Here is a 25,317-nt window from a genome sequence, read left to right on the forward strand (position 1 = left end):
CTAAACTGTGTGTTGCTGCTGTTTTAACCCAGGCTTCCTTGACAACATGATAATATCCTTAAAAAGCTGCTGGACACAAGTGGCTCACACTTGATTCCTAATTACTCAGTAGGCTGAGATCTGAGGTTCATGGTTCAAAGCCATGTTGGGCCGACAAATCTGAGAGACTCTTATTTCCACTTACACACCACAAAGCCAGAAATGGTGCTGTGGCTCATGTGGTAGAACACTATCTTTGAGCGAAAAAGCTAAGAGACGGTGCTCTTGAGTTCAAGCCACAACTCACGCATATGCACGCATGCACTCATACGCCTTATTAGAATTACTAAGCCCTGAAAGAAAAATTGCGGGGTCAGTCTTCTATTCCACCAAATACTCTGAATAATGAAAAGTGGTTTAATTATCCCTGTTTCATATATAACCACTGTGATTGACCTTTGAGATGCAATGCACTAAAGCACTGGTCCCCTAGGGCTCCCACCAGGTGTGCTCTTGTGCTGCTGACTGGCGGCACTCTCCACCTTGTGTGTGAACCATGACTGGACTAGGAAGCCATGCTTGACTGCAGTTGTAGTGTGAGAGCTAGCCTGTGTTACTGTTGCTTGGGACACTGTGTCATGGCATTCATTTATAACTCTACTTTTTATGTTCACATTTTAAATACAGGTTCGAGAAGCTGCTTATAAAATTTTTCTCTACCCCAGTGCTGGCCAGTTGAAATGTTTAGAACAGTTGCTTGTCAGCAGAGATCTTCTGGCAAAGCTTGTGGGGTATTCTACATTTTCCCACAGGGCTCTCCAAGGAACAATAGCTCAGACACCAGGTAAGCCTGCCGAAGTATGAGATAGGGTTTTTATAAAGCTTAGCTTCTGATTACTTATTTTATTAAAGATTTTTTTTCTTTTTGTCAATGCTAGGGATCAATCCTAGGGCCTCATGCATGCTAGGCAAATGTTTTAGGAAGCACTAAGTTACACTCCAGTGCTAAATTTCTGATTTTAAATAGTTATAAATGAGTTCCTTCCTTCCTTGCTTGCTTCTTTCCTTTCTTCATTCCTTCCCCTCTCTCTCACTCTTTGTCATTCCTTTCCTTCCTTTTTCCCTCCATTCCTCTTTCCTTCCTTCCTTTCTTTCTTTTCTTTTCTTTTTTTTTTTTTTTTTTTTGCTGGCCCTGGAGCTTGAACTCAGGACCTGGATGCTATCCCTGAGCTTCTTTGTGCTCAAGGCTAATATTCTACCACTTGAGCCACAGTGTCACTTCCGGTTTTTGAATGGCTAATTGGAGATAAGACTCTCACTGGCTTTGAACCCTGAGATCCTCAGATCTCAGCCTCCTGAGTAGCTAGTATTAGAGGCATGGATCCTTCTTTTCTTTTTCTGTTTGGTGCCAGTACATACTGGGTTTTGAACTCAGAGCAAGGGCACTCTAACTTAGCTCATTTGCTTAAGGCGGGTGCTCTTGCACTTGAGACACACCTCCACTTCCAGCTTTTGGTAGTTAATTGGAGATATGAATCTCATGGACTTTCCTGCCCAGTCTGGCTTTGAACTGCAATCTCCAGTACTGGCACAAAACCCCAACAAACCAACCAAACAAAAATGTGGTTATCAAGAAATAGAAAACATATATGCAGATAGACTTGGAAGTAGTTCTGCGTGGCAGCTGCTGATGTCTGAAGTGAGATGTCATGTTGTATGGCAGCAGTTTCTGTTCTCCCCAGTTTCTGCCAGCATTTCCCATAGCATTCCGGGCGCTCGCTGTCTTCAGGCTGTCTGTCTGGGACTGGATAATATCAGCAGTGGTAAGAGGCCCCCGTGGCTTTGTGGTTTAGGCTAACCTCCCTTCTTAGCCTAATATTTTCTTCAGAAAGGAGATAACTGAAAGAGGGCAAGAAGCTCAAGACATCTGGAATACATAGTGGCATAGTGAAATGCGCATGAAGGCTCTGTATAAGTGAGTTTAGTGGATCAGTGCTGGAGGAAACAGTACACAGGAAGCATTTCCTTCATGGAGAATCATGGCATTTCTACCCCATTGCCTTTACAGGCCTGTAAATTCTGATACCGTGGCTCAGGTGTGAAAATTTTGTGAGAACCTAACATTTTCAAAGTTCTAATTTGGCTTGGATTTTTTTGTTTAAATTCTCAGCTCATGACTCTATCTTCATATGTAAAAATGAAAACTAGCTATTCAGGGAAGCAGTACTTTCTACCATTAAATTTTCAGTAAATCATATTTCTAAACTGTACTGAGTTATAGATTCAAACCAGAGTCTAGCTATCTCTTGAAAGCTTAGGAAAGAATTAGCCAGGTGCGACTGGCTCATGGCCTTAATCCTAGTGACTCAGGAGAATGAGAGCTGAGAATTGAGGTCTGAGGCCAGTCTGGGCAGACAGTCTGAGAGACTCTTGTCTCCAGTTAACCAGCAAAAAGCCAGAAGTGAGGTATGGCTCAAGTGGTAGAACACCAGCCTTAAGTAAATAAAAAGCTCGATGAATGAGCAAGACCCTGAGTTCAAGTCCCAGTACCAGTGAGCATGGGTGCGCGCGCATGCGCGCACACACACACACACACACACACACACACACACACACACACCCCTAGGGAAAAGATTTGTAAGATAATTATTTCCTTTTTACATATGTATAGAAATGTCAGAGTATTTTTTTTCTTTTAGCCTCCCTTGATGCTTTAGGAATAATCTAATGCTTTGGATTACTACCATACCATTGTAATTTGTTGTTTTGAAGAGATTATCATCGCCTAGAAATCTTTCATGTATCCCAAGCATATGCCAGCAACCCTCTTCCCTCTGAAAAACATCACTTTAAGGAAGTCTGGTAGTGTGTGGTGATGATGCAATTTTAACACATTCTCATTTGATTTCATGTAATTGAAGATAATTTCTTTGAATTTTCCTTTCAGAGACTGTCATGCAGTTCCTTGAGAAACTATCTAACAAGCTTTCTGAAAGGTTAGTTTTATTTTACTTCTCTTATTTAGCGTAGCTATACATCATTCTTAGTTTTTAAAAAGGACTTGATTTCGGACTGGGGATATGGCCTAGTGGCAAGAGTGCTTGCCTCCTATACATGAAGCCCTGGGTTCAATTCCCCAGCACCACATATACAAAAAACGGCCAGAGGTGGCGCTGTGGCTCAAGTGGCAGAGTGCTAGCCTTGAGCAAAAAGAAGCCAGGGACAGTGCTCAGGCCCTGAGTCCAAGGCCCAGAACTGGCCAATAAAAAAAAAAAAAGGACTTGATTTATAAAAACAATTGGAAGATAAAAATTGTTAGTTTCATAGAAATCCTTTTAAGGTATAGCAAATAATAGTAATTGAAATCTTGCTGATTAATGCTTTGCAGGTTACTGTAACATTGCTGTTTTTCTAAATTTTGGTCCTTTCAATATGTGTTTTGGTGATGCTTTTAAAAGTGGAGATTGTCTGGACTGGTGGCTCATCTCTGTTAATCCTAGCTATTCAGGAGGTTGACATCTAAGGATTGAGGTTCAAAGCCAGCTGGGTTAAGAAAGACTCTTACCTCCAGTTAACCAGCAAAAACACAGAAGTAGAGCCGTGGCTCAAGTGGTAGATTGCCATCCTTGAGTGAAAAAGCTAAGGTATTAGGCCATGAGTTCAAGCACCAGTAATGGCCAAACAAAATAAAACAAAAAGTGGAAATCTCAGTGCTAGATGATGATTTATATACCATTGTTTCTTGGTGCCTTAGACAATTTGAATCATCACGAGTTTGCTTTCCCAATACAAGTTACATCTAATTTGATCATTCATATGGGAAAGAAATATAAACAAGTCAGTTCTTTCATAGTGTAATTACTAAAACTGTCCTAACAGCAATACGTCTATTTTATAGAACTGTAAGAGATTTTGAGATGATGCAAAGAATGAAAATGAAACTTAATCCTCAAAATTCTGTAAGTAGCTATGTTGGAATGGTGGGTTTTTAAAGTTTTTATTTTCAAGGTGATGTACAGAGGGGTTATAGTTACATATGTCAGGTAGTGAGTATGTTTCTTGTCAAACTTATTACCTCCTTCATTTTTCTCCCACCTTCCCTCCTCTCCAATCCCCCCCAGTTGTACAGTTAGTTTACAACATATTGTCTTGTGAGTATTGCTGTTGCATTGGTTTGCCTTTTAATATATATTCATATGTATTCATATGTATGTATTCATATGTATATATATTAACATATATATTCATATACACAAATGAATATATGTTAATTATTTTCTGCTTAGTGGTAGAGTACTTGCCTAGCATGCATGAAGCCTTGCCTTCGTTTCCTCAGTACCACATAAACAGAAAAAAACAGAAGTGGTGCTGTGGTGTGTGGTGAGTGCTAGCCTTGAGCACAGAGAGACTCAGAGACAGAGCCCAGGCCCTGAGTTCAGGCACCAGAACCAGCAAAAAGAAAAAAAAAAGTTATACAAGAAGAAACCTCCTTTCTATTTGTGTTAGAATGGATACTGTAGGTTACTTGAACTTTTTTTGTTTTGTAGCCCCTACTCAGTGTGGGCAGTAGACATTTTGACAATATTTATCAAAAGTGTTAAAAATTTTTACCACTTCCTTTATATTTGCTGAATAATGTTTGGTGATATACTCAAGGAATATTTCCTTCTTTCTTACACTTTTTTTGCCAGTCCTGGGGCTTGGACTCAGGGCCTGAGCGCTGTCTCTGGCTTCTTTTTGCTCAAGGCTAACACTCTACCACTTGAGCCACAGTGCCAGTTCTGGCCTTTTCTATTTATGTGGTGCTGAAGAATCGAAATGAGGGCTTCATGCATGCAAGGCAAGCACTCTACCACTAAGCCACATTCCCAGAGTCTAACACTTATTTTTCAGTTTTTATTTTTGTCTTAATTTAGACACTGTACAAATGTCAGAAATCTCATAAAAGTACATACTGATAGTTAGGACCAATAAACATGTCAAGGGAAGATCAATCCGGTTGAATTAGTTCTGGCTCTTTACATGTGAAGTTAATAAAATGGAATTTAAAAAAAAGACAATTGTGAATCTGGGAAGTAGAGTTTTGTGCTCTGCTTTGGTCAGCAATAGCCCAAGAATGGGAATAAAGAAGTATTTCATGGTTATGTGACATACTACTTTCTTTGCTAATCAATACAAAAAATCTAGACTAAAATTTTCTTCCTGTTATTCCTTTAGCTAATACATTTCACTGATATATATATATATATATATATATATATATATATATATATATATATATATTGCCAGTCCTGGGCCTTGGACTCAGGGCCTGAGCACTGTCCCTGGCTTCTCTTTCCTCAAGGCTAGCACTTGAGCAACAGTGCCATTTGTGGCCGTTTTCTATATATGTGGTGCTGGGGAATTGAACCCTGGGCTTCATGTATACGAGGCAAGCACTCTTGCCACTAGGCCATATTCCCAGCCCCAATATTTTTTGTAGAATAATTTTCTGTTTCATATTGCACAGCATTGACTAATGTTATAAAGATTTGTCTATTTTGTGACTGGAGGAATACTGTAAATCTTTTCGTCTAATTTTATTTTTATCTTTAAGTAGTTGTACAAAGGAGTTGCCATTCAACAAAGTAGTATATGAATACAATATTGATCAATGTCACCCCTTTCATCATTCTCCCCCATCCCTCCTTACCTCACCTCTTCACTCAATTTTCTTAATTTTGTAGGATATGCGTTGAATTTTTTTAGTATATTTCCACCCCTTTACTCTGCCCTCCTCTGCCTTTTACCCTGTCTCACCATTTTGATGTTCCCCTTCCCTTCCCTAGTTCAGACAAACATATACAATACCAGCATCAAATACAGTGACAACAGGGGCTAAACCATAGGGAAGATAAACAAAAGAAAAAAAGAAGGAATTTCACATAGTACATTAAAAACAACAACAATGATATGCACTACCACCTGAAATCATTGTATCTCACTTGTAGAACTTAGGATATGGTGGGTCTGTGGAGTCTTCTTGCTGACGTTTGGTTTGGGTGAATCAAAAAGTGTTGAAGCATCCAGCTCTTAAGTCAGAGTCTGATGCAGTTTGGAAATGTAACATTTTTGGAGATTTATTATGTGCATGGGTGCCTGTGTGCACAAACATGTGCATTCATATAACACATATTTATGCAAGGACTCCTTCTAATTGGTACAAATCAGCTTCTCAAACATGGCTTTATTTTTGCTGGTACTGGGATTTGAACTCAGGACCTTATTATGCCTACTAGGCGCGCACTCTCCACTGGAGGCATGCCTCTAAGCCTTTTTTTTATGTTACTTTTCACATAGGATCTCATATTTTTGCCCAGACCAGCCTTAGACAGTGATTCTCATACCTGTGCCTCCTGAGAGGAGGATTATGGGTGTTTACCAATACATATGGCTTATTGAGATAGGACCTCAGATTTTTTTTTATGTCACCAGTGTTTATGATTGGTAGGTAAGTTTTACGGTGATTTTTATTATGTACATTCAGCTAGGGAGCCAGTGTACTCGTTTAAGATAGTTGTTCACATATATAACACTATTTGAGCAACACTGAACTATTACATACCAGATTAAATGTCATGGCATACTTAAAGCATTTTCATTTGAGGTATACAATTACAGGCATTTAGTTTTCGTGAGTTTTAAGATAAAATATTTAAGAAGGATTGCATTTCACTTATGTTCAAACACTTAACTACATTCTGTGCATTGATAGTCATATATAGGACGGCACATTCATGATGGAACCTCAGAATTTTTAAGCTGGCCTTAAACTGCCATCCTCCCATCTCTCAATGAGTAGCTGGAGGCCTCATTGGTTTTCTGTCCTTGTCTTCTCTCTGCCCTCATAACCATCCTGGACTCAGATCTGAAGATCACTGTTCAAAACCAGTCCAGGCAGAAAAGTCTGTAAACTCTTACTGCAAAATTAACCAGCAAAAAGCCAGAAGTGGAGCTGTGGCTCACATGGTAGAGTGCTAGCCTTGAGCAAAAAAGCTCAGGGCTGAGTTCAAGTTCAAGGGCTGGCACAACCCCCCACCCCCCCAAAAAAAAACAAAAAACCCCAACTTCAGGTAGGCTTTTCTTCCTTCAAAGCACTTTCTGTCCTCTATTATGATTTAAATGCCCTTCTGGGTGTTTATTATTTCTCTGCCCTAGGCTTGGAAACAATTTTGTTTGTTCTTTTTCCAGTTTAAAAAGTACTCTGTCAAAAAAAAAAAAAAAAAGTACTCTGTCCTAGAGCCATGTTTTCCCTAGCACAGCCCAGCCGTGACGCTGTCAGAGGACAGTGTTCTTGCTGCAGTCCTGTGCTGCTGGCCTGGCCCAGGAGCCTGCTCTCTGCCTCGCATTAGCAGGCGGTCCAGGGCTGCTGGGGCAAGGATGTAAGTCCATGTGTGTTTTTCATTGCTTTAGTGTGCTTTATGGATTGTTATATAGGTTATAGTTCGCATGGTGGCTAATTTAATTCACTGCTGTTTTTTGTTATTATTTTAAATTTTAGAAAGATATTTGTTCTCCTCCCCAAATTCTATGGCTTATTTATACAGTCCTACCCCTTTCATTACAGAAAAACCATGTCATCTGTGAAATCTTAAGTGTCTTGGGTTTTTTTGTAAAATGATTCTGATCTTTATTCAGTTTTCATTCTATCAATTGGTTGAAGCTGGGTGGCAATGACTCACGCCTGTAAGCCTAGCCACTCAGGAGGCTGAGGTCTGAGGATCATGGTTTGAAGCCAGGACCTGGTGGACAAATCTGAGAGACTCTTTATCTAATTCAGTAGCAAAATGGCAGAAGGAGTATAGCTCAAGTGGTGGAGTGTCTTCCTTTAGTAAAAAAGCTAAGCAAGAGCAAAAGCCCTGAGTTCAATACCCAGTACTGCCACACACACAAAGTGAGTAGTAATTGATTTACTGGTAACTGGTTTCTGTTTTATAAGCTGGTTGTTTATTTTACTGATAAAGTTATGTAAAAGTCAATAACTTTGTAACAGTGAATTATTACTTTGTAGGAGTTAATGCCTTGGGACCCACCCTACTACAGTGGTGTGATTCGTGCAGAGAGGTAAGTCTTTCAGGGAAGAGCAAGTGAGAAAGAGGAGGAAAGCCAGGTGCTGGCGGCTCACACCAGTAATCTTAGCTAGTCAGGAGGCTGAGATCTGAGGATTCAGTTTGAAGCTAGCTTGGGTAGGAAAATCTGTGAGACTCTTATTGCCAGTTAACCACCAAAAGAGTTGGAAATGGAGTGTGGCTCAAAGTCGTAGAGTACTGGCCTTGAACAAGAGAAGCTTAGGTACAATGTTCAAGCTCTGAGCTCAATGGAGGAAGGAGAGTAACATTAACTGTGTCACAATGGCATCCACTCACTTCCCAGTAGCACCACAGTGCAACCAAGTCTTTACCACTGGGACCTTGGGGACACTGCACACATTCAGGCCATAGCAGTGTACCTTGTACATTTTTTCTGGGTCAGCATCTCCCTGTATAGTTCAGGTTAGCCTTAACTCATGATTCTCCTGACACTGCTTCCTGAGTGTTGGGATTACAGGTGGGTACCATTATGCCTTGTATACTAGGCAAGAAGAACCTTAAGTGTGAAGCTTGTGTTTTTCTGCCTAGGGGTGAAGTTGTGTTCATTCTTTGCAGTAGCTGTGCTTTTGGAGGCTCTCCTTTCCTCTGATGTGCTTGTTTTTTTCTTCCTGTTGCTTTAGTTTCCGAAGAGAGTTCTTAGCTAGACCTAATGGCTGTGGCTATGGCTATGTGAGTTGTTTTTCCTGGCTTGTGTGGCTGTTGTGGATTTGGTTAGATGTGGGGAAGCAAGTGTGTATTCTGAGTCCAGTGGTCAGGTCTCAGTCTGTTGTGGCCCCTACTCTGGGACTGTGGCCTTTTACAAGCATTTCTCAGCCCCTCCTCCCTCCTTGTGGAGAGCTGGGAAGGCTGGTAGGTGCTTACTCTGAGTATTTCCATTCTCCATTCCCCTGGTTCAGTCAGGCTTCATAAAGTAAGTGTGTGTGTGTGAGTGTGTGTGTGTGTGTGTACGTGTACATACAGATACTTGGCTTGAACTCAGCACCTGTGTGCTCTTGCTTGGCTTTTTCATTCAAGACTGGTGCTCTATCATTTAGCCATACCTCTGCTTCTGTATTTTTGCTGGTTAATTGGAGATAAGAATCTCTACAGTCTTTTCTACCCAGCCTGGCCTTGACCTTTGATCCTCAGATCTCAGCACCTTTAGTAGCTAGGATTACAAGCATGAGCACCAGTGTACAACTCCATCATCCCCTTATGACTGCTTCTTTCTTCCCTCTCACCACAACCAATGGTCTATGATGCCCCGCCAGGTCCTCTCAGTGCCTGTACCCCTCCTCCCTTCATGCCTCCAGCACTGTCTGTGAGCACGCTGGCTGCTCCAGGCTCTCCTGCTCCCTTTCTGCCCATGCAGCTTGCTGGGATGGATCAGTGAGGAGCTCTGTCAGCTCTAAGAGGAGAACGGATCAGAACTAGGCTGTGTCTTTGCAAGCTTCTGCCACCCATCCCAAATTGTGAAATTTGTGTTTACATGCAAAATCTAGTCACTCACATAGTAATAAGTATGCAGTTATCGTTATGTAGAGTAATAACAATATGTATACTTACTGTATGTGTTTTTGCATATAAATTTACCTATATTTTTTACTAAATCCAGAAAGTAAAAATGTAGATTACCTACAATTTTTCTAGAGCTGGTATTTTTTATTTATTTATTTATTTATTTATTTTTTGGCCAGTCCTAGGCTCTGAACTCAGGGCCTGAGCACTGTCTCTGGCTTCTTTTTTGCTCAAGGCTAACACTCTGCCACTTGAGCCACAGCGCCACTTCTGGCCATTTTCTGTATATGTGGTGCTGAGGAATCAAACCCAGGGCCTCATGTATACAAGGCAAGCACTCTTGCCACTAGGCCATATTCCCAGCCCCTAGAGCTGGTATTTTTTGACTCTGGTTATAAATTTTGGCCTGACTTTATGATTCAGAAATGAATATTTGAATTACAAATTTTAAATCTGCTTTTATGTTAGAATGTATAGAGCATGAAAAGTTATTTTTAGATGAAGGTAATTAAGATTACCAGTATATACCTGGTAATCCTCAATTGATGATACATAGCTGTAAAACATATACATTAAAATCTGATTGTTAGCTGGGCCCCAGTGGCTCAGACCTGTGATCCTAGATACTCAAGAGGGTAAGATCTGAAGATCACAGTTCAAAGCCAGCCTGGGCAGAAAAGTCTATTAAACTCTCATTTCCAATTAACCATCTAAAAGCCAGAAATGGAGGTATAGCTTAAGTGGTAAAGCACTAACTAGTTTTGAGCAAAAAAGCCAAGCGAGACCTTGAGGCCTTGAGTGCAATCCCCAATACCAGCACCAAAAAACAAAACAAAAAGAAATATGATTCTACCAGGTGTTGGTGTCTCGCATCTGTAATCCTAGCTACTCAGGAAGCTGAGATCTGATGATTGCGGTTCAAAGCCAGCCTGAGCAGAAAAGTCCCTGTGAGACTCTTATCTCAAATTAACCACACAAAACCCAGAAGTGGCATGTTGGCTCAAATGACAGAGTGCTAGCCTTGAACATAGAGGCTCAAGAATAGTACCCAGGCCCTGAGTTCAAGCCCCACGATTGACTACCCAGGAATCTGATTGTTTATATTCCAGGAATTTTTTTTCAATCAGCATATTTTATCAGGTAAGAACTTTAAATTCACTTAGCTTGCCTCAGAAATCTGTTTTGTTCAGCATTTATACTTAAGTCACCTTTTTTAGAATGTAACACATTTCATAAAGTGAAACTTAATATTATAAGTGGAACCGGTTACATTCTCATGTAAGTCTGTGCTGGTGATTTACAGAAGGCCTGGTGGAGGTTAGCTTGAGAGTGATCCTGAAGTGGGCAAGGGCTCCTGAATGACTGTTGCATCCAACTTAACTGCTGTATGGTATTGCTTTTAATGGCGACAGCAGTCCCATTGTCATTCTAGAGAAAACTGAGTCTGACCATTCCTCAAAGAGGCTCACAGTCTCCTCTCAGTGTCTTCTGGAGACTTGTTATAGAGCCTATGTAGATCCCAAAATCCAGAATGCTTTGAGTCCCTCTTATGAAGTGATGGAGCATTTGCAAAGAACCCAAATGTGCACCTCCCCAAATGCCCAACATTGTGTCTGCTTATACTACACAGTGCAACTTGATGCATTCATTTATCTTGCATGGGAAATGCACATGCTGGGTTCAGACATGATCCTTTTCCAAAATACTCTCTGTCCAGATGGTTTAATCTTTGGATGTGGATGGCCAGCTATATGCCTTTATGTTTTACATCCTTTTTTTCGTTTAATGTGTGTCAGGACCTCACTGTCTTACTTGACATTTTTGCTCGAGTCACAGCTGCACTTCCAACTTTTTGGAGATAATTGCCTGTCTTAATTGGAGATAAGAGTCTTACAGACTTTACTGCCTGTGCTGGCTTCAAGCCATGATCCTTATATCTCAGTCTCTTGAGTAGTTAGGAATATAGGTGTGAGTCACTGGCACCTGGCTTCACAACCCTGATTTTTAGCCACTATAATCCCAAGTTAAATGCAAAGTTAACTGACTCTACCTTCATCATTGAAATAATGCTATTCATCCTCTGTCCTTCTCATAGGTACAATATTGAACCCAGTTTGTATTGCCCATTTTTCTCCCTGGGAGCATGCATGGAGGGCCTAAACATTTTGTTTAACAAACTGTTGGGCATTTCCTTGTATGCAGAGCAGCCTGTGAAAGGAGAAGTGTGGTACGAAGATGTCCGCAAGCTGGTAAGCACCCTGGTGTGATGTCACATAGCTGTGTCCCTTTGGTCACTGGGCCTGAGTCACTGGTAATTTCTTTAAGTTGATATTGCCCTGGCCAACTGTCCCACTTCATTAAAAATACACCTGCTGGGCATTGGTGCCTCACACCTGTAATCCTAGCTACTCAAGGGGCTAAGAACTGAAGATTGAGGTTCAAAGCTAGCTGAAGGAGGAAAATCCATGGGACCCTTATCTCCAATTAACCAACAAAAAGCCAGAGTGCCCTGGCCCTGATAAGTTCAAGTCCCAGGACCTTCACAAACACACACACACACACACACACACAGTGCACACACACACCCCATACTTCTGGTTTAGATCTCTGTATATAGATCTACTTGGTTCTCCATGTCAGATTTCTTTAGAACTTGGTAGAGGGTCATTACCAGGTGTATTACTTCAAAACCCATTGCTGCCTTCCTTGTCTTTGTGACCTCTTTCCTGGCCTGCAGGGCTTATCTTGGCCTTAGATATTAGTATATGTCCTATGTTCTAAATTATTTACCTTCTCTGATCATGACTTTAAGTCTGGAGCTTGCCCTCCTGTTAGGGCCCCCTGTATTTAAGGTGTGAATAATCTTAATTTTCCTCAGAGGATCTTGAGGTTGTCATCCCTGAGACTATGTGGGATTACTGTGTTCATTGTTGCGTACCTGTTCACTACCCTATATTTCCTCTCTGTGTAGAGCAGTGTGAGCCACCTACCTGCCTTTATCAGAGGCCAGGTATGGTGGAGAGATTGAAACCATAGGATGATAGACAGCTTCTTATCACTGCTAACAATCCACTATTTGAAATGGTTGGGCTGACCAAATGCAGAAATGCAATGGAAAGAAAAACAAGGAACCTGAGGAAAGGATAAAATCCAAGTGACAAAGAACTCTTACCCTTCCCATAGAGTATGGGTTCCCAGGCAGTGGGACTGGTCAGCTCTCTTCACTGTTGTCTTTCACATGCCTTGAATGTCCTGGCACCCAGTAGATGCTTTGTACATGTTTGTCATGTAAGTGAGTGGATGAATGAATATTTACTTGCTGGAAATTTAAAAGCACAATATTGGAGTTCTCAGCCAGGCACTGATGGCTCATGCCCATAATCCTAGCTATTTAGGAAGCTTGAGATCTGAAGATCATATTTCAAAGCCAGCCCAGGCAGATAAATCTAAGAGACTCTTATTTCCAATGAGCCAGCAAAAAGTTGAAAATGGAAGCGTGACTTAAGTGGTGGGGCACCAGCCTTGAGCATAAAAGTTAAGGGAGAACACCCAGGCCCTGAGTTCAAGCCCCAGTACTGGCACGGTGAAAAATAAATAAAATTGAGGTTTTTTGTGTTTAAGTCATCAGGTTCAGAAAAAGCAGGGCAGGAAGAAGACTCACAACTGCATCCCTCATCTAAGCTGAGCCTCCTTTCCAAAGACAGAATGGATCACATTACTGATTTCCACTTTGGGAAGCTGCATTATGCATGTTTTTGAATCAAAGATTATGTTTACATGGATATATACTATCTCTTAACATGTGAAGGAAATACAGTTTTGTTTTTAACAGTTAAGCCAGCACTTCTTCCCAACTCTTGGGTTGGTTGAGTCTTCTTGAAGAGCCATTACTGTTGTGGGCCTTGTGAAGGGTGGGCAGTTAGGACACAGGGACTCCACCCAGAGGCTTTCCTCTCCTGTGTACACAAGTACCAGATGAGAGATGGTGCCTGAGAGTGGGGGCAAAAGTGGCTAGGATGGAGAGAATCTATTTCACACTGATTGTGGCCGTGAGAGTGTCTTACTCAGGTGTTGTCTTGAGAATGTGTTCCTATCATGTTTCCAGGTTTTGTTTATTTTTTTTTTTCTGGTCCAGGGCTTGAACTCAGGGTCTAAGCACTATCCCTGAGTTGTTTTGCTCAAGGCTAGCACTCTACCACTTGAGCCACAGCACCACTTGTGGCTTTTTCTGAGTAGTTTATTGGAGATGAGAATCTCACAGAGTTTTCTGCCCTGGTTGACTTCACACCTTGACTCAGATCTTAGCCTCCTGAGTAGGTAGGATTATAGGTGTAAGCCATCAGCACCGAGCTATGTTTCCAGTTTTTGATGACCTCACTGACCACTCCATTATAAAATGTTTCCCAGGCTGTCGTTCATGAATCTGAAGGATTGTTGGGGTACATTTACTGTGATTTTTTCCAGCGAGCAGACAAACCACACCAGGTAATTTTTTTCTTTATGAACTGGATTATCTAAAGTAATTGGCAGTTTATTTATGTGAACTTAATGTATTATTTGTACAGTTCCATAGTATTTAAATGGCAATAATAGTAGTTACAAGTTTGAAAATAGACTAGATGTAAAAACATGAATGAAATTATACCTGTGTCTATTATATTATCTGGAACATGTTAATGGCAGTAATAATGGTAGCTGTTTTACAAATCTTTGTTTTCACCAGCCAGAGCATGTAGTCCTTTTATAGTTTTATACCTTACAATGTTCACCTCAGCCTTTTGAACTAGGCTCCAGTATTGAGAGAAACTAAGACCAGGAAAGTTAGGGACTTGCCCAGAGGCACATAGGCAGAAGTGCTAGGCTCTGAACTCAAATATTCTGACTAGAGCCCCAGCTCTCAACCCCATTCATGCTTAACAATAAACCTAGTTTTAAGTTGCCTGGCTAGTAATGTAGCAGTTGACACCTGTAATTCCAGCTTTGTGGGAAGCAGAGATAGAAGAATTGCTGAGGCTGGTCTCAGCAAAAGCATGACATCCTATCTGAAAAACAAGAAAAGGACTGAAGGGAATGTGTGGCTCACCTAGCAAGTGCAGTGCTCTGAGTTCAAGCTCCACTACCACCAAAAGAAAAAAACAACAACAAATGTTTCCATGAGGGGCAAGAGTGCAGGTCATAGGGCCCTAAGTCTCAGGGTTATTCCTCTGCCTGAGTGGGGCCAGAGATACCAGCACATCTATCCCAGCTTGGTGTCCTTGAGCTTGACACTTAACCTTTGCAAGGCTAGTTTTAGTTTTCTCAGCTGGAGAGTGAGACACCTGCCTGCTCTGATTGTTGTGAGGAGTTCTGATAGAATGCTTTTACAGCTCAGTGTGGAGTCTGATACAGACGGAGGATGGCCTCTGGCGATTGCCTGACCCTCAGGAGGGACCCAGGGCGAATCTTGGAACCCGTTCCTCCACAGTTGAGAGTGTCCCTTGCCACTTTCTGCGGACACCTTGCAGGAGTGGATCCCAACTCTTATCTGGCCACAGCCACCCTTCAGGGCATGTTTTCTTGAGTCAATGAGTAAAATGCAAGCTCAATTTAGTCTTGGTATTTTAGAAATGAAAACTAGCAAAATAAAAAGGTCTGAGATGGTGTCTGTAACTAAGTATTTAGTGTAAAAATAGTGTAAGTTAAAGTTTGACCTCACACATTTTACTGTAGTTTTATATTCATTAGGACTTTGTTACTCTCATTTTCTTTTTATGGAAGTAGTACTAGGTTTTGAAGTTGTGTTTGCGAGTCAGGTACTCTGCCACTTGAGCCAAGCTGCACACTTCCAACAAGACCTTGTTACTGTTTCAAGTATCTAGATCTAGTACTTTGATCTGTCTCTTTCCTGATTCTCAAAGGATTGCCATTTTACAATTCGAGGAGGCAGATTAAAGGAAGATGGAGACTATCAACTTCCAGTCGTGGTCCTCATGCTCAATCTTCCCCGCTCCTCAAGGAATTCACCCACTTTATTGACCCCAGGAATGATGGAAAATCTTTTCCATGAAATGGGACATGCCATGCATTCGATGCTGGGACGCACTCGGTACCAGCACGTCACTGGTAAGCTAGGAGGAGGATCTTGACTTGATAGAATCCCATAAACAATAATCAATATTGCTGGGCACAGGTGGCTCATACCTGTAATCCTAACAACTCAGGAGGCTGAAATCTGAAGATTGTAGTTTGAAGCCAACCTGAGCAGGAAACTCGGTGAAACTCATCTCCCATTAACTACCAAAAAGCCAGGAAGTGGAGCTGTGGCTGAATGGTAGAGCACTAGCCTTGAGTGAACAAGCTCAGGGACAGCTCCCAGGTCCTGGCTTCAATCCCCAGGACCAGCGCGCGCACACACACACACACACACACACACACACATACACACACACACACACACACTTGATATTATGTTTAAACTGGAAAAGACTTGGTACTTGGAAAATGTGATCATTTAATAATGCCTGTTGTCTTTTACCTTAGATTGTCTTGATAGTGTTCTATTTTCTGATCCTCATGCTGTTTTCCAAACATTCTTGCTAAACATTTTTACCGGGAAATAAAAGTCTCCATGTAAGTCTTTGAAGTCACACCTTAATATATTTGCTAGAGTTCAACATGGAGCTTATATTTGTGGCTTTCTGCGAGGATAAATGGACTTCCCCTTCGTCCCTCGCATACAATGAACTAGTACTTCTTTCTTCTAAACCAACTTTGTTAAAAAACAGAATAAGCACGTTCAAAAATTATAAAGTACCTTTTTTCTTATACTGTCTACTGTATAACGTTGTAATTCTGCTCTATTTGTTTTTTTATGTTGAAGACTACCACAGTTGATATTCTAGGTTAATCTTAGCTATGCTATCTCTAGGTCTTAAGCTCACTGCCATAAGTGGTTAGCATTTAACCATGTAGTAAGCAGTTGGCATTTTAGAGTTATGAACTCACTGTACAAACACAGTGTTTGGGCAAGGAGAAGACACTGGGAAGACTCTGTGGGCCTAACACAGTCATACAATATCACAAAGAGTTCTTACTACATTTGTTGCTTTTAGGTATTTTGAGTATAAAAATCACTGAATGTTAGCTTTGCTTTACAAAGTAATAAGTAGATAGAAACAAAGTGTGATTAAAACAAAAGAACATGGCGGTGGAGTTTAGAGACTTAGGCACAAATGCATGTTAGTGGCAAGTGTTTTAGTTTGCATTTCAGCTGTTGCCAGCACAGCAAAGCCAGGCTTGTTTGCAGAGGGTGGGGGCCATGGCAAAGCTACCTTTACAAGGTGTTTTAAGCAGCTGAGCAAATAATTCTGTTTTACTTTTGATATATTGGAAAACATATAGGATTATAATAAACTTTTCTGCAAATATGTACAATAATTTTATAGATGTGAAATCTTGATTGAGAAGCTTGTTATAGTTCATCAGAAGTCCAAATAGGAGTTTTAAATAAGATAAGTTTTAAATAAGGTAAATGTGTTTGTTTAACATTCACCACTTTCTCCTTTCTCCCCATTTTAGGGACCAGGTGCCCCACTGATTTTGCCGAGGTCCCATCCATTCTGATGGAGTACTTTTCAAATGATTACCGAGTGGTCAACCAGTTTGCCAGGCATTATCAGACTGGGCAGGTAGGAGCCATGAACATGGGTTGAGCATCCCTAATCCACAAATCCAAAACCCCACGTGCTTCAAAACTCAGAAAGCTGACACAATATCACCAGTGGAAGACTCCATACCTGACCTCATGGGATGGATGGGTCATAGTCAAAACACAAATGCACTAGAAATACCGTGTAAAAAAAAATCACCTTCAGTATTTTAGATGTATAAGGTATGGTGTCTGTGAAATGGAGCTGAATTCCCTGTTTAGACTTTGGTTCCAAGTCATACTATATAAATGCAAATATCCCAAGATTAAAAAAAAAAAAAAACACAGTCTGAATACTTCCCATCCCAAGATTCTGCATAAGGGAAGTGGAGCTGTGGTTGAAAGTGATAAGAGAGTTACCCTTGAGCAAAAGAACTCAAAGACAGCACCCAGGCCCTGAGTTCAAGTCCCACAACAGGCAAAGAAAGAAAGTATAATGGGCTGGGAATGTGACTTAGTGATAGCGTACTTGCCTAGGATACATGAGGCCTTCAGTTCAATTCCTCAGTACCACATAAACAAAAAAATAATGTTTTTTTAAAAAACATTTTTTAAGAAAAGAAAAAGCACTTGCCTACAAGTGTAAGACCCTGAGTTCAGTCCTCAGCTGTGCAAAAAAAAAAAAATCTCATTGTTGTCTTGTCCCTTGAGTTACAGTGATTGGCTTCTTTACTTGCAGTGCTTTTTTTTTCTTTTTATTTTTCTTTGCTCATGATTCCCTCTTCTTCCTCTTCTTCTCATCAAGCTGTAGAATCATAATTCTGCATGCCGTTATCACAGAAAGCTAGCTTCCCCTTATATGTCAAGTAGTCTATCTCACCTGCCAGGAAAGCATTGTATTCTGCAGTTTTTCAGATGTTGAAACAAGTTCTGCATGAAGGCAGACATCTGTGCTCTTTATCAAATAGACTTTCCTTGTGGACATTTCTTCTCTGGGTCTGGATTTTTATGTTGTATTTTATTCTTCTGGTATCCTTAGCACCTTTTTGTTTGTGCCAATTCTGGGGCTTGAATTAAGGATCTGGGCACTATCTCTGAGATTTTTTTGCTCAAGGCTAGTACACTCTACCACTTGAGCCACAAGTTTACTTTTAAGTTTTTTGATGGTTAATCAGAGTCTCATGGAATTTCCTGCCCGAGCTGGCTTTGAACCATGATCCTCAGAGCTCACCCTCCTGAGTAGTTAGTATTACAAGCATGAGCCACTGATGCTTGGCTTCTTTTAACATCTTTATTACCTATATGATGCTAAGTGAAAAATCCCTTAATTTCAAGGTTCAGATTTCTTTGATACATTGTAACTTAAATTTTTTTAAAAATCAGAATGAGAGTTACCTTCTATGTAGTGGCTGATGGTGAAGGGGTTGGTTCCTCATGAGCCCCCCTGCAATGTATCCTGTGGGGGGGTTGCACTGTAGGTGTCCATATGGGGGAGTGACATTATCATAGTTTTGGGGAAATGACCCTGATGTCCAAGAAGAATGTGGATGGGAGGGCAGTGGGCTTGGAGTCTGAGAAGCTCTCAAGGCAGTGAGCTGCCCAGGCTTCCTGAAGAACAGAAGCAGGGTCCTGCGTTCATGGACCACGGACCACCATCTGGATCTGAGAACTACCCAGGTCTCAGCCCTGGTCTCAGAGTCCTACGCTTGCTCCAGTCCCTATAGTCCAACAAGTGTGACACAGCCCTTTCTAGGAAGGTGGCTAGAGAGGCAGGAGACAACAGCCCTGCTATACTTACCTGGAAGGATGGGGGTCCACTTAAGTAGTAGAGCTGGGAGAAGGGCAAATTGAAGATGCCACAGGAGAGTGCTGATCACACTTGAGTGGTCAGTGACCATCATTATTGCCCCAGGCTTTTAGTAGTGAACTGTCAAAGTGGAATAGGCACTGCAGATAGGGGAAATAAATGGAAAAGCCATGCTGGTGGAAGGCTGCACAGATTGGAAATGGCTTAGTGGTGAAGCTGAACTTTTAGATCCCTGGCCAGAGTCCAGGAATTCCACATTAGATTTGGATACTTGTCTCCATTTGCCAAATAGACATGGTGAAGGGCAGAGAAAGGTGACTTATTACATGGCAGCCACGGGAAGAAAGCATGTTAGTACATCTTCAACTGTCTTCAAGGGTGCAGACATTGGATTCAAGTTATAGGGAGAATTGGGGGCAGGGAGCAAGAAGGGTATGCATGGTTAAAACAGTCCCAGGTCACAGCTGTGTTCTGGTGGACCATTACCTCAGGCTTTGACTCCAGAGGCCTGATAGGTTGTCTGTAGCTTTTGGCAGTTCTCTTCCAGATGATAAGATAGCATTGCTTGATGAAGTGACAGTGAACGAAGTGGCAGTTCTTCAACTTTTGTCACAAGATGCTTATCCGTGAATCCTGTTTTTTCTGGAGACCAAGGTGGTTGTAAAGTGACAGCAGCAGGAATGGCTCAGATCAAATGGCTCAGATGAAAAAAAAGTATGTGTGTGTGCATGCACGCGCGCGTGCGTGTGAATGTCCATCTTTTAATTAATTCACAGGCTCTGCAAAAGTAGCTTTTAAGTTGCCTCAGGCCTCTAGAGAATCCAACCTCAAGAGTAAAGGAGCCATCTGGGAGTGAATGGACATAATGCAGAAGGACCACACCTAACAATGACTGCAAACAGACATCAAGCTTTTCAATTAATAGGTAATGGGTGTTTTTTTTAAGTTAAATCCTGGACCAACTTCATCACTGTTGGTAATACCAACTTAAAACATTGGCATCTCTTTTCAGAAAAAGTGAGGGAATGGAGAAGGGAGGGCTAGAGTTCGTACTTGGAGGATGAATTAACGTCCACACTGAGGAGAGAGCCTTTCCACGGCCATGTGCTTACTCAATTTCTGAACTAGGCAGTTGCAAGCAACAGTAATAAGCCCATAGATAGATGAGGTAGGAAGGAAGCATTAAACTTCTTTGAGTTAATTCCACCTTCAGAGTCAGAAGTCATGTCCAGTTTCCTGAAGAGACTTGCAGACATGGTCTCTAAGGAATTTGAAGTAATTTTGTGCTTTCATGGGCAACTGAAAGTGTGCCCAAAGGCAAGAGAAACATAAATGCTTTAAGCTTCATGGAGGGCTTGCCTCTTCTTGTCAATAATTAAGACACCAAGTGGTTTGGGGTTCTTTCTCTCTCTCTCTCTCGTCTTTGTAAAAAACAAAACTATTTAAGTCCATAGAGGGAAAAAAAGAGGGCTGCATTTTTATGCTTAATTTTGTCTGGTTACATTTCAGGAAAGGATTTTTTTTTCTAATATCATAAACTATAGTTGAGAGTGCTCTTGGAGAATGTATGGTGATCTCTAGTCATTGATTAACTCCTACAAGGATGTGATCTGAGCTAGAGTGAGCCAGCAGAGACAGTGAATTCCTTGTGCTGAGAGAAAGGAATATGGTTATCAGATTAGATTCACTCTATCACCCCACTGATAACAGGTGCCAGATAACAGATGCCAGAGTGCTGTTTGAGATTCAAAACTGCCCCAGCAAGTTACATCAAAGCTGAAGGCAAATTCATTGCAACATCAAAACTGAAGTTGAATCTATTATAAGTTGATCTTAAAGTTGATAGGCAAGTACAGAAGACATCTGGGCTGGATAGGTAGTCGGATGGCATTTCCTCCACAAAGCCCATCCTGTCTGGGGCTGCTTGGTGGGCCTGTGATGTCCTGGGGCTGGACATCATTGTCCAAGTCTTGGGGCCATGCCACATTGTCCTTGTATGTAGTTTTGTGATCAGTCTCAGTTTGTGCAGAGCAGCTCTGATTCCTCAGTTTGTACTTACTCAAAAAAAAAAATTATTCTTGAGATGGTGGTTTTTCCCATTTACATTTTAGAATCAAGTAGTGTTTTAAGTCTTTGGTTGGGAGTGTGTATCAAATTGGAGAGAACCAATATTTCTGAATATTGAAGTCTTCAGATACATGACCATGACAGCTCTCCATTAGTTAGATCCTTAAAAAAAAAAAAAAAGGCTAAGTCATGTTTTAATATTTTCTTTCCAAGAGTCTTGCTCAACTTGTGTTAGACCTAGTACTAAAAGCCCTATGTTAGGATACTACTAAGAATGCTATAAAAAGTCACGTTTGTTGTCAGTGTTTAAAAATGGAGCTTATTCTTTATTGTGTGTTGGTTGATCTTGTTTTTAGGTGCTTGCTAAACTTTCTTATCAATAATTCTAATAACTTGTCTGTCAAATTTTAGAAGTCATTAACTTCTGCTGGGAATACTGCCACGTTGGTTTTTTTTTTGTTGTTGTTGTTGTTGTTGTTTTGGTACTGGTACTAGGGCTTAAACTCAGGGCCTAGGCACTGTCACTTAGGTTTTTCACTCAAGGTTGTGTGGCACTCTCACTTAAGCCAGAGCTCTTAACTTCCTCCATTTTGGTGGTTAATTGGTATCAACTCAGGTATCAGCTTCCATGAGCGAGTCACTGGTGTTAGCACTTCCACTTTTTTCCAGCCCATTTATCTTTAGTTTCTTGTAGTTCACTTTCTGGCACCTCTCTGTGGAAGCCATTAAGTAGAAGCCATCTGTGGTTACTTACCTTGATCCTGAGCTTTTCTTTTTCTTTGTTTTGAGACAGACTGGCCTTGAACTATGGAGATTCTCCTGCCTTAGCCTCCAGATTACTGGGATTAAGCCCTGTGCCACCAGGGCTGACCATCTTGATTTTTTAAAGGAAAGTTATTTGCTGTTGGCTTGGTGGAGATGCTAGGAAAGTAAAACTCCTTCCTATTTTCAGTTTATAAATTTTTTATTTAACCATTAAGTATCACTTTTTAATCAGATCTCTTTCTTCTATCTTTTGATGCATTCGATTGCTTGCTCTTTTCCTTTAATTTATTAATACAGTGAATGTTAAGTATTAAACATTAACATAAACCATGTTTGAATTCCAGGATAAAACAACCTTGGCCCCGAACCTTGTATTACTTTTTAATACAGAGTTGACTGTGTTGGCAAATATTTTGTGTTTGTGAGAGCTTGGTAATGATTTTTCTTTGTCCTTTTTTTCTTTATTGGGTATTAAGTATATACCATTTCAAAGAATTGGTGTGTGTTCCCTTTCTTCTGCAATTTATAAAAAAAAATTGTAACCAGCTGTTAAGTCTGTCAAGAGCCTATAAAACCTTTCTCAGTTCATTATTTTCTCTATGGGGAGTCTCTCTCTCTCTCTCTCTCTCTCTCTCTCTCTCTCTCTCTCTCTCTCTCTCTCTCTCTCTCTCTCTTCTCTCTCTTCTCTCTTTTCTCTCTCTTCTCTCTTCTCTCTCTCTCTCTGCATGTATGTGTGTGCCAGTACTTCACTTTTTAGAATTTCTTCTTGTGGAAGCTGTTGAGTAATAGTGGCTTAAACTCGGGGCCTGGGCGCCATGCCTTAGCTTTTTTACTCAGTAATGGCACTCTACCAGTTGAGTCACAGCTCCACTTCCAGATATTTGCTGGTTAATTGGCGCTGAGATCTTCTGATTGGGCTGAGAAGGTAGGAGTACAGGTGTGAGCCATTGGCGCCTGGCTGTGGGAAGATTTTTTAATGACTGGTCCTTTAATAGCCATCCAATTCTTGGGCCTTTCTTTTGTAATAAGCTTTGCTAAATGGTCATTTTTCTAGAGATTATTAATTTCATCCAAGTTCTTAAGTTTATTGACATAAAATTATTTATAGTAGTCTTTTATCTTTCAAATTCTGCTTAAATGTATAATTATATCCTAAAATTGGCCTGTGATCTCATTCCTAGTAATTGCTTTTAAAAACCTTTTTCCTTATGTAACATTGTGGAAGTTTGTCTTTCTTCCTATGTTTGTGCAAAGAAGTAATACCAGTTAACTGATTCCCTTTCTGCTTTGTCTTAGCTTATCAATGGTTATGGCTTTTAAAAACAATATCTGGTGTGTTTTTTTTCTTCATGCATTTTTTTTATTATAAAGGTGATATACAGAGGAGTTACAGTTCTATAAGTCAGGTAAAGAGTATATTTCTTTTTTGGACACTGTTTCCCCTCTCTCCCAGTTTCTCCCTTTCATCCCCACCTACAAGTTGTATAGTTCATTTTCAACATAGTGTCTAGTGAGTACCACTGCTGCATTTATTCATCCTTTGTTCCTCCATTTCTGTGTCTCCCCTTACCCTTCCAAAGACAGATAAATGAACAAACAAGCCAAAAAGAATAGAAAACAAAAACAGCAACTAAGAAAAATCCTCATGTTTCCATTTCCTGGAGTTCATTTTGATAAATATTATTTTATATGATCAATGCACATAGAATACCCTCCTTTGGTTTCACTGTAGGTGAGTTCCTAGAGACTTGTGTAATTTATCAGGTCCCAGTGTATTTTTTTAACCATCCAATGTGTTTACTAGTAGATGTACAGGCACATTCTAGCTACCACAGTAGGGAAACCACGCAACCTGCGTTTCTCTGGGTCTGGCTTACTTCACTTAACATAATTTTTTTCAAGTCTTTCCATTTCCTTACCAATGGCACAGTATCATTCTTTTGATGGATAAGTAGAATTGCATTGTGTATATATACACCACATATTCTTTTTTTTTTTTTCCAGTCCTGGGCCTTGGACTCAGCGCCTGAGCACTGTCCCTGGCTTCTTTTTGCTCAAGCCACTTGAGCCACAGCACCACTTCTGGCTGTTTTCTATATATGTGGTGCTGGGGAATTGAACCCAGGGCCTCATGTATACGAGGCAAGAACTCTTGTCACTAGGCCATATCCCCAGCCCCATGTATTTGGTTTTTTTTGTTTTGTTTTGTTATTTGCCAGTCCTGGGGCTTGGACTCAGGGCCTGAGCACTGTCCCTGGCTTCTTTTTGCTCAAGGCTGGCACTCTACCACTTGAGCCACAGTGCCACTTCTGGCCATTTACAGAAAATGTGGTGCTTGGGAATTGAACCCAGGGCCTCATGTATAAGAGGCAAGCACTCTTGCCACTAGGCCATATCCCCAGCCCCCCACATATTCTTGATCTATTTGTTCACTGAGGGGCATCTGAGCTGATTCCATATCTTGGCTATGCTGCAGTGAATATGGTTGTGCTGGTAGCTTTAGTGTGGCCTTATTTGTGTTCTATTGAATAAATGCTCAGGAGTGGAATCTTTGAGTCATATGGAAGCTCTATGTTTAGTCTTTTGAGGAACATCCATATTGCTTTGCTATTAGCTTTTTCTTTCTTCCCTGACCTGCCTTTTTCAAGGTGGATATGTAGCTGATTTCTTTTTTTTTTTGGCCAGTCCTGGGCCTTGGACTCAGGGCCTGAGCACTGTCCCTGGCTTCTTTTTGCTCAAGGCTACCACTCTGCCACTTGAGTCACAGCGCCACTTCTGGCCATTTTCTGTATATGTGGTGCTGGGGAATCGAACCCAGGGCTTCAAGTATACGAGGCAAGTGCTCTTGCCACTAGGCCATATCCCCAGCCCCTATGTAGCTGATTTCTAAGTCTTATTTAACATACAGATTTAAAATTTAATTCTGTCAGCTTTAAATTTTATGATGTAACTTTTGTGTGTGTGTGTTTGTTGTTGTTTTTTTTTTTGCCAGTCCTGGGGCTTGAACTCAGGGCCTGAGCACTGTCTCTGGCTTCTTTTTGCTCAAGGCTAACACTCTACCACTTGAGCCACTGCGCCACTTCTGGCTTTTTCTATATATGTGGTGCTGAGGAATCAAACCCAGGGCTTCATGTATACGAAGCAAGCATTTTACCACTAGGCTATATTCCCAGCTCTGTATGATATAACTTTTGAGCTGCATTGTACAGCAGCTTTCAAACAGTATGGAGTTTTAGTCCAAAATAAAATTTGTTTTTTTTTTTTGTTTTGTTTTGTTTTTTACCAAAGGCATATTTAGAAAGGTACTTTAATGTTTTAAGCCTTCATGGGGAGTTATTTTCTTTTTGTTATTGATATCTAGTCAGCTTGTCTGTCTGGTTTTGATCTTTGCAGTTTGTTGGTATTTGTTATAGCTTGGTATGTCAATGTTGTTTTCCATCCATGCT

At 40.9% G+C, this 25,317-nt stretch overlaps 1 protein-coding gene and 1 long non-coding RNA gene across 4 annotated transcripts in view; one reads left to right on the top strand and one right to left on the bottom strand.

Moving 5' to 3' along the window:
- The window catches only part of LOC125348420 (mitochondrial intermediate peptidase), a 110,896-nt gene that overhangs the window by 17,963 nt on the left and 67,616 nt on the right, over positions 1–25,317 (top strand). For all 3 annotated transcript variants that reach the window (XM_048341642.1, XM_048341644.1, XM_048341643.1), the window contains exons 7-14: positions 667–823; positions 2,927–2,975; positions 3,878–3,938; positions 8,030–8,082; positions 11,701–11,854; positions 14,013–14,090; positions 15,503–15,707; positions 17,163–17,272. In XM_048341642.1, the coding sequence (XP_048197599.1) occupies positions 667–823; positions 2,927–2,975; positions 3,878–3,938; positions 8,030–8,082; positions 11,701–11,854; positions 14,013–14,090; positions 15,503–15,707; positions 17,163–17,272 (867 nt within the window). The remainder of the gene's footprint in view (positions 1–666; positions 824–2,926; positions 2,976–3,877; positions 3,939–8,029; positions 8,083–11,700; positions 11,855–14,012; positions 14,091–15,502; positions 15,708–17,162; positions 17,273–25,317) is intronic.
- LOC125348424 lies at positions 485–23,853 on the bottom strand. Its single transcript, XR_007210365.1, has 3 exons — positions 23,574–23,853; positions 7,117–7,126; positions 485–497 (listed from the first exon to the last, which is right to left on the bottom strand). It is a non-coding gene; the product is annotated as an uncharacterized LOC125348424 (long non-coding RNA).

This window comes from Perognathus longimembris, chromosome 3, assembly GCF_023159225.1.
Source record: "Perognathus longimembris pacificus isolate PPM17 chromosome 3, ASM2315922v1, whole genome shotgun sequence".
NCBI lineage: Eukaryota > Metazoa > Chordata > Mammalia > Rodentia > Heteromyidae > Perognathus > Perognathus longimembris.